The 18,554-nt window shown below is 49.1% G+C and overlaps 1 protein-coding gene across 2 annotated transcripts in view; it reads left to right on the forward strand.

The window, feature by feature from the left end:
• Positions 1–902: 902 nt before the first annotated feature.
• TUFT1 (tuftelin 1) overlaps positions 903–18,554 on the forward strand; it is a 29,954-nt gene continuing 12,302 nt past the window's right edge. Inside the window, exons 1-5 of one of the 2 annotated variants that reach the window (XM_084865429.1) lie at positions 909–1,057; positions 14,027–14,101; positions 14,510–14,611; positions 16,387–16,473; positions 17,014–17,103. In XM_084865429.1, the coding sequence (XP_084721555.1) occupies positions 998–1,057; positions 14,027–14,101; positions 14,510–14,611; positions 16,387–16,473; positions 17,014–17,103 (414 nt within the window). In that variant the 5' untranslated portion in view covers positions 909–997. Of the gene's footprint in view, positions 1,058–14,026; positions 14,102–14,509; positions 14,612–16,386; positions 16,474–17,013; positions 17,104–18,554 lie in introns of both variants that reach the window. The other variant, XM_084865430.1, reaches the window with a different exon arrangement.

Consider the following 18,554-nt stretch of genomic DNA (forward strand, 5'->3'; position numbering starts at 1 on the left):
TACAAAGACACACTTCCATCCCTACCTGGCATGAGACCCTGTCCTTGTATTGCCTTGAAGAGGGAGCTAGCTCTAGCTGTTCACCAGATCAAGAGTGGATCAGACCTTCTCCTGCCTACTTCCACGTGGACCATAGACCAGTGGAGCAGCCACCTGCAGTGAGCAGCTGGGCTGGGAAGAGGCTCCAAGGTCTTGGTTGGCCATGCTCTCTTTCAGATCCTTAAGATGCTAGCCTGGGCTTGGGGAGCAAATGCCCCTGGAGAAATTGAGTCTCATCCTTTCTTAAGAACACAAACTCCTTTTAAGGACACGTCCCACCTCTCCCAACCATATAAGGGCGGCTTTGGTTATAATAGCTTCTGCAAAACAAGCCCCACCCAGAGCCAAGCTAGCTTTGACTTTGGCCTGGGCGGCTTGCCAGGGAAGGGCACCTGCCAGACTGGCTTAGGCCAGTCTGCATGAGCTGGCCCTTGATGCTTGCATTTCTATGGTGGAGGAAATTTGCTCAGCTTCCCAAAGCCTACATACAGGCTGGCCTGTTCAGTAGGGAGAGGAGAAATGTCTGGAAGCTTTTTTAAAAAATTCATTCTCTCTAGGGGCAGGCGAGGTGACTATCTCTGACCCACATGGGTCTTCGAGTTGAAAGGAGGAGACAGCAAAACGAAGGGGGGAATGGTTGGAGTACACACAACCACACACGTGTTAGACAAACCTTGAGTGAAATAGCTCCCGGGAGCGCCCAAACCCCACCTCTATGGGAAATCTGAGCCGGGGCCGGTGGGCGTGCCCTGAAACCTTTAAGCCACGCCCACGTCCTCGCGCTCCCGCCCACTCGTTGGCGGACGGCGCCTTGGGGGCGTGTCCTGCCGCTAGGCCCCGCCCCCGACGCGCCTACTATACAAGGGGGGGCGGTCCCTCGCGCGCCCGCCCAGTCGGCGCCGGACCGCAGTGCCGCGGGCGGAGCGCGGCGACCCCCGACCCCCTCACGAAGAAGAAGATGAACGGGACGCGGGGCTGGGGCACCCTGGTGGACGTGCGCCCGGAGGAGCAGACCGCGGTAAGCCAAAGCGGCCTCGCCGTCCGCTCAGCGCGGTTCCATCTGGCTTCCGACGCCGCCGCTCCCGCGCCCCGCGGCCGGTGCGCTGACATCACCGGGCGCCGCGCTCGGGGCTCGGTCAGCTCCTGGCCGCGGCTCCCTCTCTCCTCCCGCCCCGCGGCGGGCGGTGGGACTCCCGGGAAGTCGCGGGATGGAGGCTCTCCGGAGGCTCGAGGGCTCCGGGGGGTCCTGCCCTTGGGGAGGACACTGCGGCTCCTGCCCGGGTCTCCGGGGCGCCCGGCTCCGGGGCGCGCTGCTCAGGCGTCCGGTCGGGGTCGGCGGTGGATCGGGTTGTAGAAGGAGATCCAGGGACCGGATGGATCCCTGGGCTCTTTTGGACTTTAGGGGGGGTTTTGGCTTTTCTGCGGATCCTAGTGACTTGGGCGGTCCTTCAGAGAACTTTTCGGTGCTTCGGGTGATCGGTAACAGAGGGTAAGAGAGTGAAATCCTAGGGCTTAGCTGGAGGGTGGGGGCTTGGAGGGCTCCAGGTACGCCCGAGGGAGGCCAGGAACTGGATAGCACTGGCCGTTTTTTGGGGGGTCATCTCTCTGCGGGGGTTTCTTTCCCTCCCCCTCCCGCGCCGGCAGTGTTTCTCCCTTCCCCCAATCGGCCAACCGATAGCTTCCTGGGGGCGGTTTATTGGTTATGCTTCCTTCTCCAGCATCCTCGCCCAGGGCGAGGAGAGGCCAGATCCTGGGGTGAGAAGGGAAGGGGGGGTTTCTGTACGGCCGGAGGGTGGGGGAGAGAAGGGAGTTCTCCAAGGCTAACCGATCTGCCCTTCTCCCCTCACTCCCTGGCTCCCTGTCCTCTCCTGGGCTGACCATATGGTTTTTTCCCCTCCGAGAGGCAGAGGAAGGTAACTAACTGGTGGCTGAGGGTGTCTAGGCTCTCTCCGCTGGGGAACTTAATCCGGAATAGGTGTGTACTATTTCATCGATTTCCAGGCTGTTGTGGGCGAGTGAAATGGGAGCCAACCTCATGGGGAGTTTGTATCCCTTCTCTTCTCCCCTCCCTTCCCCCCCCTTCCCCCCTGCACTCTGTATCTGATTCCCTTCCCCTCTTCCTGTGTCAGCAAGCTCCTGAGGTAGCTAGCTAGCTAACCCAGCTGCACCCTGATTGGCTCTCCTTCAAAGAATGTTTTTTAGGAACAGTTGCTCATTTCAAGGTAGGGTAGAGAGGATCACTGTGCACAGGCCCTGTCGGTTTCTGCCCAGGGTTTGTTTCTACCACTTTACCATGCAGATCTTGCTGCTGCTGCACCCCAGTGTCTCTCTCCCCCCCCCCCCCCCCCATCCCTAGTCTCTGTAGCCTGCCACTCCCCAGGTATGGGGTGCTGCAGAAATGGAAAAAATCCATTTCCCGTTGTGTCTCAGCCCCAAGTCCCACGCCATGCTTGCTCTTGCTCACTGTTTTGGTATGGCTGAGGCAGCACCATGGGCATGAGGAAGATAAAGGAGAGGGATGTTTGCACTTTATTTTTGCTTGCTGTAGACTAGATCCAGAAAAGTTGAGGATGTGTTGAGAATGAATTGACACCCTCTTCCACCCCTTGATGTTCTGCTGCTTGTCCAGTAGGGCAGCACACCGGTAGGAAAACGATGCACAAAGAATTCTAACCACAGTTTGAAGCTAACCAGAGACCTCCAGAGCCAGGGGGAGACAGAACGTCACTTTTTAGTCCTTCTTCCTAGGTCGGAGTTGGGAGTTATTTACTTCAAAGCTGGGAATGAAATAATCGTTGCCTTAGATCTGATCTTGGAGACATTCCTGAGCTCTTAAGCAGGAGGGGATGATAAACATGTGCTCCATCACAGTCACAGGCTTTGTCCTGGATGCCTCTCCTCTGAGCGAGCCTGCTGATAGAATTTATGGGCCCGGACAGCCCCCAGGAACTGTCATGTATGCACCCCTCTGAGCGAGTGCTCAGGGCATGAGCAAAGGAGTGAGTCAATGAGCAGATGTTTCTTCTGATGTCAGCAGTGTGGACAGTTTAGCCCATCGGTGTGCCCTGGTGAGAGTCAGGACCCTGGGACTCTTCTCAGCCATTCCCCACCAGCCAGGCCATGTGCCTCAGTGTGCCGCACACGGACATGGGACTATGGCTCCTCTGCTCTCTGGGCTGCTTCTCATCGTTGGAGGTAGAAGCAGCCGATATAAGGAGCCAGTGTGTTTCAAACTGCAGATCTTAACCACTGGAAGGTCTGACATCAACTTAGTGGGCTAGAACCAGTATTAGAAAAGAAATAGATCCCAACTATATGACATGATGGCAAAGGCAAAAACTATGGAGACAATAAAAATGATCAGTAGTTTCCGGGGGTTTTGGAGAGTGAAGGGATGATGAATGGATAGAGCACAGGTGATTTTTTTAGGGCAGCGAAAAAGCTCTGTATGATATAATGATGGATGTATATCCTTATACTTTTGCCTGAACCTGTAGAATCCGTAACACCATTTACTTCATTAAAGTGAACCCTAAGGTGAAATATCAATTTTGGGTGGTTGTGATGTATCAATGTAGGCTCATCCTTGGTTAAAAAAAAAAGAAAAAAAAAGTAGTTATATGGAAATCTTTGTACCTTCCCATTGATTTTGTTTTAAACCTTAAAACTGATCTAAAAAAATAGTCTTAAAAAAGGAAATAGAATGAACACTCTCAGAGTGTTAGGATAGACATTTTTGGCAAACATTTTGTTTCAGTTATATGTGTGTGTGTGTACATATTATGTGTGCGTGTATTGGCTTGTGATGTAAAACGTATTTTTTAGGTCAAAAGTTGGTAAACAACTGTAGTAAGTTATGTTGGCAAATGAAAGCACAAATCCACCTCACACCTTAGACATTCCCATTAAGTTTCTTTGGCTATAAGCAGCAGAGTGACTTCACCTAACTTAAGCAGGAGAGGAATTTACTAGAAGGAAATGGGTAGCTCCAAAAATGTAAGGGGAAGCTTACAAAGTCAACCCAGGGAGTCCCCGGGCCTGTGTCGCTGGTGGAAGGAGCTAATGGAGAGTTATCACTTCCAGGTGGATCGGTTCCAGCTGTGTTAGTATTTCTGCCATTCTGCCCAAGATTCCAGGAAGAGGGTGCCATTGGCCCCATGGCCTCCTTGGCTAGGGCACGGGGTTCCTTGATAACAGGCCCATCCTTGACTGACAGGAGGGAGATTCTCCAAAGCAAAACCCAAGTGCTTCTACCAGTGGAAGACGGAAGTTGTGTGGCAAAAGCAGCAAGTGCTAGCTGCATTAGACTATGGCTGGCCTATCTCTGATTTTCTTTTTCTTTTAAAATAATTTTTCAGCGCTGGTTGGATGTTATCCCATGCGTCCAAAGATTGCGGTTTGAGTCCCCCCTGTTCAGGGCACATGCCCAGGTTGCCGGCTTGATCCCCACAGGGGACCTGCAGGAGGCAGCTGATGTTTCTCTCTTTCCCTCTCCCTTCCCCGCTGTCTAAAAATCAATTTAAAAAATCTTAAAAAGAGAAAATCTTTTTTCCAAGGAAAAAATATGCATGATTTTTAAAAGATCTAATGATAGCAAAAGGCTTTTAAAAGAAAATAGCAAGGCCCTGGCTGGTTTAGCTCAGTGGTTTGGCTCGTAAGACTGCCACCCAGAGAGATCAGAGGTTCGATTCCTGGTCAAAGGCACGTACCTGGGTTGCAGGTTTCAGCCCCAGCCCCAGCCCCAGCCCCGGTCCACATATCTCTCTTACATCAATGTTTCTCCCTCCTTCCCCTCCCCCTCCCCTTCTCTATTATCCTCTCCCTCTCATTCCATTCTTTCTAAAAAAAAAAAAAAAAAAAAAGGAAAAAGGAAAAATATCCCCGGGGTGAGGATTAACAACAGCAAAAAGAAAAATAGCAGGTAGTTCCCTGCCTCAAGTCCTCTCCACTTTCAACTCTTTTGTCTGGTGTTTACCACATTTTCTAAATAATATGTTTATAGTGATGTTTTTTGGTCTGTTAGTTTTAGACATCTATTGATTACCTGCTGAGGGGATTACAGGAAAGTTTATAATCCCACCCCTTACACCCTCTCTTTTTCTTCTCCGATTCTCTTAATGTAATTGCATCACAGTCTTTGGCTAAACTATGATTTTTGTGATTTCTGTTCATAGCATGTGGTTAAGAGCCTGGTTTTGGGAATCTGACCTAGTGGGCTATCAGGGAGATTCAATATTTGTTTTGCTCAAGATCACTTCGGTAAATTACTTCATGTCTTCAGTCTCATTTCCCTCATCAGTAAAACAGGGATAATAATTGCACCCTTCTCATAAGGTTGTAAGGATTAAATAAGGTCCATAGGAAGCCACAGTGCCCGGCACATGGCAAATGCTCCGATATTAGTTTTATTTTCTGTTTGCTACTCCCTGGCTTAGACTGAGACTGTTGTTTCTCCCCGGAGACCCTTGGCCAAGACACAGAGGAACAGCCTGGTCTGGCCAGTGTTCTCTCCTTCTCCTTATGTTTGTTCTTATCTGTTCCTTCCCCCTTTCCTCTGCTCGTGGAGGAAGGAGACACCTGAAGATAAGAAGGGACCTGTAGGTAGACCCAGGATGAAGACCCGGGTGACCTCTGCTAGTCCCAGCTCAGCCAGGACTGGCTTAGACAGAGTGATGGTCAAGGTTCACATTTTGGCACCCCATCTGTGCCCCTTTCCTGATCCATGGCCAAGGTAGCTGGTGTCGATGATGGACTCTGTGATAAGGTGATTCCCTTTGAATAATCTGTCAGAGTTGCCCTTCCTTAGATATTTGCACGTTTTTCATCCTCTAATTTTGTGTCTTGGTTAGTCTTGGTCAGAGAGGTTCTCTCGATGCCCTGGTGAACTTGGAATTTTTTTTTTTTTTCATCTGCTGCACCTTTGTCTTTACCCTGGAACAGGTGTCATCCCTTTAGGACCTCAGAAAGCTGAATTTGTTTAATACCAAGTCTTTCCTGAGCCCATTCTTTCTTTCTTTTTTTTTTTTTAACTTATTACTTTTTTATGTTTTTATTGATAGTTTTAGAGAGAGGGGAAGGGAGGGGGTAGAGATATAAAAGCAATGATGAGAGAGGAACTTTGATTGGCTGCATGCCCCCTACTGGGGATCAAGCCTGCAACCCGGCATGTGCCCTGACCTGAAATGGAACTGTGACCTCTTGCTTCATGGGTCAATGCTCAACCACTGAGCAACACTGGCTGGGTGAGCCCCACTCTTTTAAAATATATATATATATATATATATATATATATATATATATATGTATGCCTAACATGCAAATTGTCCCCATGGGAATTAGACTGGGAGACCAATCGCTCACTACGATGTATGCTGACCACCAGTGGGCGGTGCGGAACGAAGGAAGGCCCCGGCTGACAGCTGGCAGCCGTGGAAGGGAGCCCCCGGTTGGCAGCTGGAAGGCCCTGATTCGCCCTGATCGCGGGCCAGGCCTAGAGACCCTACCCATGCACAAATTTTGTGCACTGGGCCTCTAGTGCACTATATAATTAAAGCTGTGATTTACTGAAGGCTTACCATGGGCTTCATTTTATTATGACAGCTTTATTGAGATATAATTTACATACTACAAAGATCATTCCTTTAAAGTGTACAGTCGTTTTCAGTATATTCAGAGTTGTACCGTCAAGATGATCGATTTTAGAACATTCACCCCCCCCTCCCTCCCGTCCCCCATGAAGAAACACTGATTCCTTAGCATCACTCAGGCCCATCTCCCACTTCAAGCCCTAGACAACCACCAGTCTACTTACTTTATGGATTTGTCTATTCTGGATGTTTTATATAAATGTAATCATAGTTATGTATGCAATCCTTGGTGGCTGATTTCTTTCCATTAGCATGATGTTTTTAAGGTTGACCCACATTGTAACATGAATCAGCACTTCATTCCTCTTTATGGCTGAGTAATATTCCATGATATGGCTCTATTACGTGTTCATCTTAGATAAATGTGGGTGGGCATATTGTCTGTGAATAATGCTGCCATAAACATTTGTTGACTCATTTTTTTGTGTTGACCTTTGTTTCCATTTCTCTGGGAGAGAAATACCTGCAAGTGGAATTGCTGGGCCGGAATATTGGCATTTTAAAGTCGGATTCCTTTGGAGTCCTTGGTGCTTCCTACAAACGAATGAATGAATTCTAAAATGATGGAGCCCTGGCTGTGTGGCACCTGGGTGGGGAAGGAACGCCTGGGCAGAGGCACCTTTCAAGTTTGGTGACTGGCTCTTCCTTCCACTCATGATGACACCTGCCCCCAGCTCAGGCCATACATTCCTCCTCACACCATTCCGCCTCCCTCGTTCATTGCCAGAGTCTTACCGTGCAGGAGCATTACCGCTGAGGTGTCCAGGTCAACCAGGAATTTGGGGAATGTCTGCCAGAGGATCTGGAAGAGGAGGCTTACCCAGTCACCATGCCGTTGGCACCAGCATCGGCCCATGTTTCTCCAGGGTGGGTGTGTGCGTGCGCCCAGGTGGTTTCGGTTCCAGGCACGTGTGCTCAGAGCAGGCGGGACAAGCTTCCCCGCCTGCTGGTAATTCTGGTCTCTGCCTCTCTGGGTTCCTCAGAGGCTTGTGAAATACCTTTGTTTCCTGGGGTGGGGAGGTTTGGTTGAAGAAATGGGTATGTGCCAGGGAGGCTCGTGGCCCAGATTTAAGCCTGGCCTCAGCAGGGACAGGAAGAGGAGAAGAAAATAGAGGGTAGGATTGGAATGGGTAGATGAAGGAATAAAGAGGAAAGGGGAGAAAATCACAAACAAGGTAGTCAGAGACTAAAGAGGGCAGGCTCCCTGGTGCCAGCCCTTTGAGGGGAGGGGGCAGTGAGGGACCACGCCTTCATCTGCATTGGCTGGGCACTCAGGCAGGTTTTCCGGAGAGAGAGACCGGCTCAGCAAAAGGCTTTTTCCTTCGGAGCTGAGAGCTTGGCAGCCCACCTTCCTCTCTCGCAGTGATTCTCCACCTCCCTAATGCCGCGGCCCTTTAATGCAGCTCCTCCTGCTGTGGTGACCCCCAAACCATAAAATTATTGTCTTTGCTACTTCATAACTGTCATTTTGCTGCTGTTGTGAATCGTAATGTAAATATCTGATATGCAGGATGTCTTAGGCTCGTGGTCAGCAAACTTAGGCTCTCGAGCCACATGTGGCTCTTTGGCCTCTTGAGTGTGGCTCTTCCACAAAATACCACGGCCTGGGCAAGTCTATGTTGAAGAAGTGGTGTTAGAAGAAGTTTAAGTTTAAAAAATATGGCTCCCAAAAGAAATGCCAATCGTTGTACTGTGGATATTTGGCTCTGTGGACTAATGAGTTTGCCGACCACTGTCTTAGGCGACCCCTGTGAAAGGGTCATTCGACCCCCAAAGGGGTAGCGACCCACAGGTTGAGAACCACTGCTCTACGTGAACACTCTCCCCGCCAGGCCCCAGCTTTTCCCGTGCCAGGGCTCCAGGTAGTGAGTCCCTTTTTCTCACCCCACCTCCCAGTCACCCCGTGAGCCCTCTGACTAGAGGTTTTCCAGCCCATGGTGTCAGGCGGGGAGCCACACAGAAAGCAAACACCTGCTTTGTGGGTTCGTCTGTGGGGAGGAGTGGGAACGATTCTTTGTGTCAGACTTGATAAAGGGCCGTTTCTGGCCCGAGAGCTCTGCAGAGGGCAGGACCAAGGACACCAGACACCGGCCAACTGAGTGAGTTGGGAGCCTCCGCAGAGAGGGGACAGGCCTCTTCTTTGATTTTAGAGGGGCTTTCCTCACCCTGGCCTCCACTAGAGACAATTGAAGAAGGCTCCACTCTGTATCCTGCCCTTCAGAGAATCCCCCGTGGGGACCACCCTGCTAGACTTTGGGGGCCATTCCTAAAGTCCCGGGGTCACCCTAGCTCCAGAAAACAACCAGGGCCACCAGGCAGAGGGGCCCGGGTTTCCCTCCCGGACTCTGGGTTGGGGTTGTGCGGTGAGGTCTGTGGCCTCGCTGCCTGGCTTCTCTGATTTTGGAGGATGAGGTGCCAGTGTTTCAATAGCTATGCCCATTTCTCAGAGCGGGACAACTGAGATGGCTGTGACGCAGTCATTGGAGGGACCACATGCATTTGGGTGGAAGAAGGGACGGTTGAGAGACAAAGCAATGGAGTAGCGGGTTACAGGATAAAGATGGATTACGGACGCCGATTTCCAGCTCAGGGGCAGTCTGCACTTGCCTTATTTCTTCTCAGAAAGACCCTGGACCCTCCCCCACCCCTCATGGCCAGCCTGGAAGCCCAGGGAGTGGGGTTGGGGGAAACCTAGATTTTTCCCATGGATCTTTCCTTGTTCACGTGAGCCTGAGATGTGAGAACCTCAGGGGCCGCCCTGTTTATCTCCCAGCGTCTGAGATCTCTAACCCCTCAGCATGTGTTCACCCCCTCCCTCCCTCCCCGCTCGCTGGGAGCGGTGAGTCACAGCCGGAGATGTGTTTGAACAGAGCGAGAGGCCGCCTATAATTGGAAGGTGGCTGGGCCTCTCCCCAGGACTGTTTGTGAGGTTAGAGCCGCTTACCTGGTGATTAGCTCTGTTCCTTCCCCCCCCCCCCCCCCGGGAGAAGAAGGCTCCACTCTGTATCCTGCCCTTCAGAGAATCCCCCATGGGGACCACTCTGCTAGACTTTGGGGGCCATTCCTAAAGTCCCGGGGTCACCCTAGCTCCAGAAAACAACCAGGCCACCAGGCAGAGGGGCCCGGGTCTCCCTCCCGGACTCTGGGTTGGGGTTGTGCGGTGAGGTCTGTGGCCTCGCTGCCTGGCTTCTCTGATTTTGGAGGATGAGGTGCCAAAGAGGACCCTAGATTTATTCACAGGCTCCATTGAGACAGTGTGTCTCACTTTTTCTTCCCTCTCCCTCTCCCCCTGCCTCCCCTCCCCCGGCACCCCCTCCGGCCCTCCTCCCTTGCTCCTTAGGAAAGCAAGGCTGTGATTTATGGTTTGCACAGCACTTTCACACTGTGTCTACACATGTCCCTGCCTGCCCAAAGGCAGGGCGGGTATTATCATTCCCATTTTGCAGATAGGAAACTGAGGCCCAGAGAAAGAAAGTGATTTGCTAAAGGATGAAGAGCTGTCAGTGAGACTCCGATCTCGCCTCTGAGTCCAAGTTTGGTACTGTCCCTCCTCTCTCTTTTTTTTTTTTTTTTTAATATATTTAACTATAGGAGTGCTGCACAAATATATTTTTGTTGCTCCTTTATATTCTATAGCTCACTTTTTCTTTTATTTTTTAACATATTTTTTATATTATTGATTTTTTTTACAGAAAGAAAGAGAGAGGGATAGAGAGTTAGAAACATTGATGAGAGAGAATTATGGGTCAGCTGCCTCTTGCACACCCCCTACTGGGGATGTGCCCGCAACCAAAATACATGCCCTTGACCGGAATCGAACTTGGGACCTTTCAGTCCGCAGGCCGATGCTCTATCCACTGAGCCAAACCGGTTTCGGCCTATAGCTCACTTTTTCACTTAAAGTTAATTTTGAAATTCATGGCGATAGAGTAGCTGCAGTTCGTTTACCTTCACCGTTGAATGTCATTGTACTGACACCCCAGAGCTGATTCATGCATCCGCTTATCGGGGACCATCTGGGTTGCTTCCAGTGTTTTGCCATTGCAAGCAATGCTGCTGGGAGCACACTTCCACACATCTTATTTTGGTACTTCCTCCATCTGTACCTCTGTAGCATCGGCGTTTTAACTTGCAGTTTCTTTGATTACTAGTAAGGTGGAGCATCTTCTACATATATCCATTAGTCATTTTTACTTCTTCTTAGAGCTGCCTTTCATAGCCTTTGCTCATTTCTCCCCCTGACCTCCCCCTCCTCTTTCCCCAGTACTTCATTTTCTAAACCGAGGGCTCCGGGCTTCTCACCTGGAACACATTTTCCAAGTGCCCGCTCCAGCCAAGCATTGTGCTAAGGATAAGCTCTCCTTGTTGTCAGGAACTTGGGATTTTATTGGCGGAGATGGTTGAATGCGTAGTTAAGGGAGGAATGAGGTGGGTCCGTGTGAACAGTGTGGGATGCGTGGTGTGCAGGGACCGGGCTCTGGCGAAGGAGTGCTGGGGTAGGGCCTCCAGAGAAAGGAGCCCCAGGCTGAGCTAGGAAGGCCGAGTGGGAATTTTTCAAGGAGGCAAGAGGAAGGAGGGGGCCCCAGGAGGAGAAGACAATGCATGCACCTGTGGGGAGGAGGGAGAGTGGGCTGCATTAGGAGACTGACGGAGAGAAGGAGAGCTTTGGATTGGACACCTTTCTACACTTGAGTTAGGAAAGTTTGGGAAAGTTAGAGGATAGTGTACAGTGGGGGGCTGGCAGGAGCCAAGGCCCTATGTGGTATAGACAGTGATGGCCCCATCGTGAGGTGACTTAAATGCCACCTTAAGGGGTATTTCATTTTTGTTTGCCTTTTTTTTTTTTTTTTTTTTTAAGCATTCTATTTAACAATAACAATAAAAGTGCACACGTCCTAAATGTACAGTCAAGCAATTTTCATACACTGGACCCACTCCTCCAACCAGCACCCAGATAAGAAACAAGTCATTGTCAGCAACTGCAGAAGCGTCCCTCTTGTCCCTTTATCGGCATTCACTGCTCTCCACCCTGAAGGTAACACTGTCCTGACTTCTAAAGCTGGTTTTCATTCTTTTTATTTCAGTGGAATCCTGAAGTATACTTTGGTGTCTGGATTCTTTTCTTAATATTACTGTGAGGTTTATGCATGTTGCATGTACAGTACTTTTTTTTTTTTTTTTTTTTAAGAAATCAGCTGCTAGCCTGAAATCAGTGGATAGAGCGTCGGCCTGCTGACTGAAAGGTCCCAGGTTTGATTCCGGTAAAGGGCATGTACCTTGGTTGCGGGCACATCCCCAGTAGGGGGCATGCAGGAGGCAGCTGATCGATGTTTCTCTCTCATCGATATTTCTAACTCTATCCCTCTCTTCTTCCTCTCTGTAAAAAAATCAATAAAATATATTTTTAAAAAATTAAAAAAATCAGCTGCTTTTTAAAATATATGTATTATTTTTTATTGATTTCAGAGAGGAAGGAAGAGGGAGAGAGAGATAGAAACATACATATAGTGAGAGAATCATCGATTGGCTGCCTTCTGCAAGTCCCCCACTGGGGATCGAGCCCACAACCGGGGCATGTGCCCTTGACCGGAATTGAACCTGGGACCTTTTGGTTCACAGGCCGATGCTCTATCCACTGAGCCAAACTGGCTAGGTCAGTGATCAGCAAACATTGGCTCACAAGCCACATGCGGCTCTTTGGCCCCTTGAGTGTTCTAACGCCACTTCTTCAAAATAGACTCACCCAGGCTGAAAGCCAACTTCTGCGCATGGGCCACTAAGTTTCAATCGCACTGTATGTGCATGCCTGCACATGATATTTTGTGGAAGAGCCACACTCAAGGGGCCAAAGAGCTGCCTGTGGCTCTTGAGCCACAGATTGCCTACCACTGGGCGAGGTCTACTTCATTCTTTCTCTTGTACAGTGTTCCATTGTATGGCTATGTCAATATCACCCATTCTACTCTTGATGATTATTAGGGTAATTTCTAGGTTTTGGCTATTAAAATGCCATTATAAAGGTACTAGTATATGCGTTTATGGGGAACACATGCAGGCATTTCTGTCGGGAGGATAACCAGGTGTGGAATTGCTGTGTCACAGGGTATGCTTATGTTCCTCTTTGGTGGATTTCCCACAGTGATTGTGACAACGAGCAATCCACTGCCAGCGTATGAGAGTTTCCATTATTCCAAATCCCCCACCTTGTGGGTTTTTTTTCTTTGTTTTCATTCTCAGGGGTAATTCGTACTATTATCTTGTTGTTCTGGTTCTTTGATGATGATGACGAATGAGGGTGAATCCTTTTTTCATTGACCATTTAATATCCTCCTATGTGATGTGTTTATTAAATTATTTTGTCCATTTTTCTGTTGAGCACTCTCTCCCTCTCTCTCTCCTTCCCTCCCCCACCCCTTTCTCTCTTCTTAAAAATACTTTAAAATTTTTTTTTGGAATCATTTTATATTTAGAGAAAAATTACAAAGATAGTACAAGGGATTCTTATATGTTTTTCACCCAGTTTTCCCCAATCTTTTTTTTTTTTTTTTTAATATATTTTATTGATTTTTTTTTTACAGAGAGGAAGAGAGAGGGATAGAGAGTTAGAAACATCAGTGAGAGAGAATCATCGATCAGCTGCCTCTTGCACACCCCCCACTGGGGATGTGCCAGCAACCAAGGTACATGCCCTTGACTGGAATCGAACCTGGGACCTTTCAGTCCACAGGCCGACGTTCTATCCACTGAGCCAAACCAGTCTTGGCAGTTTTCCCCAATCTTAACGTCTGACACAGCCATGGCAGATTTGGTGTACAGGCAGGAATCTGCTTCTTCCTTTAAAATGAGACTGATCTCCGGGTAAATACCTATTGTCTTGCCTTCTTTCGTTTGGACAATTTCTGTGTGGCTCAAAGAAACAGGCATTTGGATTCGGATACCTTCCTATAGTTTGGTTTAGGAAAGATATCCTGGTCTTATCAAATATATCAGTAACTTCTTGATTGGCTGTCAGGTGCAGAAGATTTGGATTGGAGGTGACCCATCCAGGGATGCCCTTTCCAGGGGAAAAGGGGAGTCCATGCAATGCGCGTCCTGTAATCTGAGGACCAGGGTGGCCCCTCTGGAGCCGCATGGGGCCATGTGTTGTGAGCGGTGCAGGGTGCTGTCAGAAGTCCCAGGGGCAGCCTGCCACACTGAGGTGGCCTGATCCTGGGCGAGCTGATGTCACCTCTCCAGACCTCAGCTTTTCTCGCCTGTGAAATGGCGATCATAAGGCCCACCCCACGGGGCCGTCGTAGACCGGAGATAAAGGTTGTTGTTGCTATCATTGTCATTATTAGGGCAGCATGGACATTCTCAGGCTGACTCTCCAGAGTGAACTGACAGGAGATGAACTTGAACACATAGCCCAGAAGGTACGGAGGTCTCTGGTGGGGTGAGGCCTCCTCCCCTCAGCCAGTGCTCCTCCCTCGCCGCGGACCCCTCATTCCATTGCTGCCTGGGGAGCACTTCCTTTCCAGCACACCCCGCTGCCTGCAGCATGCGCTGCTTTGGAGGATGGGGAGACCCCACTAAAACGGAAACTAACCTGCAGTTTCTACTAATGCTCTCCGTCTGGTGTTCTTGCTGCTGTGTGGCTTCTGGTAGAGGTTCTGGAGTGGATGTTTGGAGGGAAAGTCAGATTAATGCTTCAAGTCTTCGGAGGAGCAGGTTGTCTGCATTGGTCAAGGTGCAGAAGTTCTGGGCTTGCCATATAGTATCTGAGCTTCTCTCTCTCTCTTTCTCTCTCTCTCTCTCTCTCTCTCTCTCTCTCTCTCTCTCAGGCGGGCAGGAAGACCTATGCCATGGTGTCTGGCCACTCACCCAGTCACTCTCTGGCCTCAGAACTGGTGGAGTCCAACGATGGACATGAGGAGATCATTAAGGTAAGCTCAGTTCACCCTCCACTTCCTCTCCTTCTATCCTTTCTCCCTCCTGTATGGGAGAGGCAGCAGAGGCTGACTTTGCCAAAGGGAACTTCCGGTTTGACTAGGAAGAACCGGACCTGTGATGCTAGCTCCTGACCATCTCCTTGGGAAAATCTTAATGAGCACCAGGAGACCAGTCAGTCTGTAGTGACTTGGATGCAGTCTGGCCCCGGACACAGGGGATGGATGGGATGACCTTCCTTGGTGTCTGTCCACTGACCGCGCTTAGGGTTGGAGGATGGACACAAGTGGGAGGATGGGAGATAAGAGGGAACTTAGTTTTAAAAATTAAAACAATTTTTGTGATTTCTTTTTATTTATTTAAAAAAGTTTTTAAAAATTTATTTGAGAGAGAGAGAGAGAGAGAGAGAGAGAGAGAAACATTGATGTGAGAGAGAAACATTGATCAGTTGCCTCCCAAACATGCCCCAACTGGGAATTTAGCCCGCAACCGGGGTATGTGCCCTGACCAGGAATCGAACCCGCCATCTTTCCGTGTACAGGACGATGCTCCCACGGAGCCACACTGGCCAGGACTTTGATTCCTTTAAAGTGTTCAGTGGTATTTAATATATTCACAGAGCTGAGCCACCAACATGACTATTAATACCAGATCACTCCTTCCAGCCCCTGGCAGTCACTACTCTACTTTCTGTCTTGATGGATTTGTCTCTTCTAAGCATTTCATGGAATAATACAACAGGTGGCCTTTTGAGCCCGGCTCCTTCCACTTGGCATATTCTGAAAGTTTAGCCATGTTGTAAAATATGTCAATATGTTCAAGTTATGCGTGGCCCTTAAAGAAAGTAAAACTACCCTATAATTCTGTCAATGTAATTATTGTTAACAAACACTTTATTGTATATCCTCCCAGACATTTTTATATACATATGTTTGTTTTTCCCCCCCGAAAACATAGAATTGACTAGCCGGTTTGGCTCAGTAGGTAGAGCATCAGTCTGCTGACTGAAGGATCCCGGGTTCGATTGTGGTCAAGGGCACGTACCTTGGTTGCAGGGTTCTCCCCGCCCCCGGCCCTGGTCAGGGCGTGTGCAGGATACAACCAATTGATATGTTTCTGTCTTCCCCTCTCTCTCTCTCTCTCTCTATAAAAGTCAATGGAAAAAATATTCTTTGGTGAGGATTAAGACAACAAAACAGAATTGTATTATATACTTTATATTTGCTTGCCTCCTCCCCCCTGCCTATTTAATTGTAGTTTATACCATCTTCGTGTCCATAAATATAAATATCTGGTATTCTAATGGCTGCATAGTATTCTGTTAAGATACCGTAATTTATTTATGTAATTTTCCATTGTTACGACACTTGTCTGTTTATATTTTTGCAGCTATAGACAGCATTTTGCTGGACATGTTGCTAAATTGTGTGTCTTATATAACACAAGTAATAAACATTTTCTCAATTGTAAAGGATTTAAGCATGTTCTGTAGAGAAAAATGTGTAAATTCCCTTTACAGCCCTCTTTCCATGAATTTATATATGAATGATTATGCCAGTTGAGCTAAACTTATTTCATTAGGCCAAATTTCCAGGAGTAGATTTGACAGGCGGAAGAGTAAATGTAGTTGTAAGTCTTCTGATCTGAATCACCAAATTGCCACCCAACAAGGTGTAACCGTTTACCCTCCCAGCAGCAGTGTCTGAGGCCGCCTGTGGCACTGAGCTAACTGAGGTTTCTTAGCTAAGCAGCGTGGTTCTCTCTGTTTCAGGTGTACTTGAAGGGGAGGTCTGGAGACAAGATGGTCCACGAGAAGAATATTAACCAGCTGAAGAGTGAGGTCCAGTACATCCAGGAGGTGGGCACCCCTTCTCTCGGGGAGATGACCATGGTCTTTTCTCTAAATCTCACACTTTTGGGCTCTTTTGTGCGTTCTGATTTTCTCCCTTCTGCTCCCTGCATATTTCTATAAAATGCCACTGTGCCCAGTCATACGTTAAATGTCACTTCTGATCCTTCTAGTAATCAATAAGTACTTAATAAGTGCTATGTGCCTAGCGTTACCCCCCGGCCATTCTATCTAGAATTGCCAGTTTTGCTTTCCCAGCTCCTCCTCACCCTCACCCTGTCTCCATGTCACTTGTTTGGCCTTTGTGTTGTGTGTCTCCCCAACCAGAATGTTAGCTCCCGGGCCAGGGGTTTTGCTAATTTTGTTGTTTGTGTAGAAGGCACTGGGCTGTAGCCCCACTTGACCAAGAGACTCTCCTCCCTCAGCCAGTGCTGAGCACAGGGCCTGACTCCTGGGGGTGCAGTGGGGGATGGGCACAAAGGTGGGTGGGTTGGGTGCTCTCTTCCTCTATCCCAAGGCTGAAGCTCCTTGGCTGTCCTCCCCTCCCAGGCCAGGAGCTGTCTGCAGAAGCTCCGGGAGGATATAAGCAGCAAGCTGGACCGAGATCCAGGCGAGTCTCACCATCAACAGGAGATACAGGTAACAGGAAATGGTCTGTGGTTGGGTCCCGACTGAGGAGGTGTGGTTATGCCGGCAGTCCTGTTTACCAAATGTGCGGTGGGTGCCCAGTCTAACACCATTGCCAGGAAAGGAGAAAATGCAGGTGATGCTGGCTGCTCCAGCCTTGATAAGGCATCCAGTGCCCCTGTTCCTAAGACACTGCCCCCAAATTGGACTGACATCAGTAAAATGATTGTTCACTTGTTGGCAAACGCTCTTACCTCTAAGGATTCTGTGATCCATCTTCTCGTGGTACAGAGTCTGATGAAGCAGACAGTCACCTATAAATCCAAACTGATAAGTTGCTCTTGCTCAATCCGGGTGACTCCTGTTGTGTCATCTGGAACCTTGTCTGTTACTCATCCGTGTATGTCGCTACCTCTGTCCTTGAGGGGAAGCTCCTCAAGGTTTAGGGTTGACCTCTGTCTCCACTCCCCTCACCCTGCACAGGGGATGGGGTGCAGAAGGTCATCGGTAAATGTGTGTTCAATGGAACTGATTGGAGAGGCCTTCTGGGGTATATAATCCTGGGATCCTGCTTTTTAGATTTTCTCAAATTGGAGGGTAGAAATGTCTCAGGAAGCAGACTTCACACACACACACACACACACACACACACACACACACACATTAGATTCTAGGCTGTCTCTCCTTCCCTTGCGTTTGGTTTGGTGGGTAGTCTTTCTTCGGCAGCCCCTGTCCTCATTGTCCTGAGGGGAATTGTGACCTGGCAGCTAGTGCCAGCGGAGTTCCTCTCTGGCTTGGGCGTGCACTGGCTGCGTGGCCGATTCCTCCTAACGCATTTTGCTTTGGTGAAGGTAGGACTTTGGCTGCCTGAGCTCACGTCTGTTTCTGAGAGGGCCTCCGTCAGGTGACTGAAGAACATAAGTGCTCAGAGACTGGCCCAGAGGTCCAGGCCCCTTGTTCGCACAGCCAGCAGTCATATGATGAAGGATCAGGTGTGGGGTTGGAAAGGATGGCAGCTAATGCTCCATTCCCCTTTTGATTTATGATTTGTCAAACCTTGTCAAGATCCCTAAGGGGCAAGGGCAGTGGTTTGAGGCAGGCAGCTGCTTGTACTCCCTGGGCTGCCAGGCACGGACCTGCATGTTTTCCAGTCCGTTGAGAGTTGTTAGACTGAGCTTTCCTGCATCCTCCCTACAAGCTAAAGCATTCCCTCTCAAGGTAGCACACACCTCCACTTCTCTCCTTTCCATTTTCCCACACAGCACTGGTCTCCCTTCCATTCCATTCCATTCCCTTCCCCCTTCCCTTCTCTTCCCTGCTCCCCCACCTCCACTCCTCATCTTTTCTCTCCCTTCTCTTTCCTCCTCTTCCTCTTCTCAATCTCCTTGTCTGTCTGTCTATCTATCTACCCTGTTTCCCCGAAAATAAGACAGTGCCTTATATTAATTTTTTCTCCCAAAGTT

This window comes from Pipistrellus hanaki (genome assembly GCF_964339955.1).
Source record: "Pipistrellus hanaki genome assembly, chromosome: 18".
Taxonomy (NCBI): Eukaryota; Metazoa; Chordata; class Mammalia; order Chiroptera; family Vespertilionidae; genus Pipistrellus; species Pipistrellus hanaki.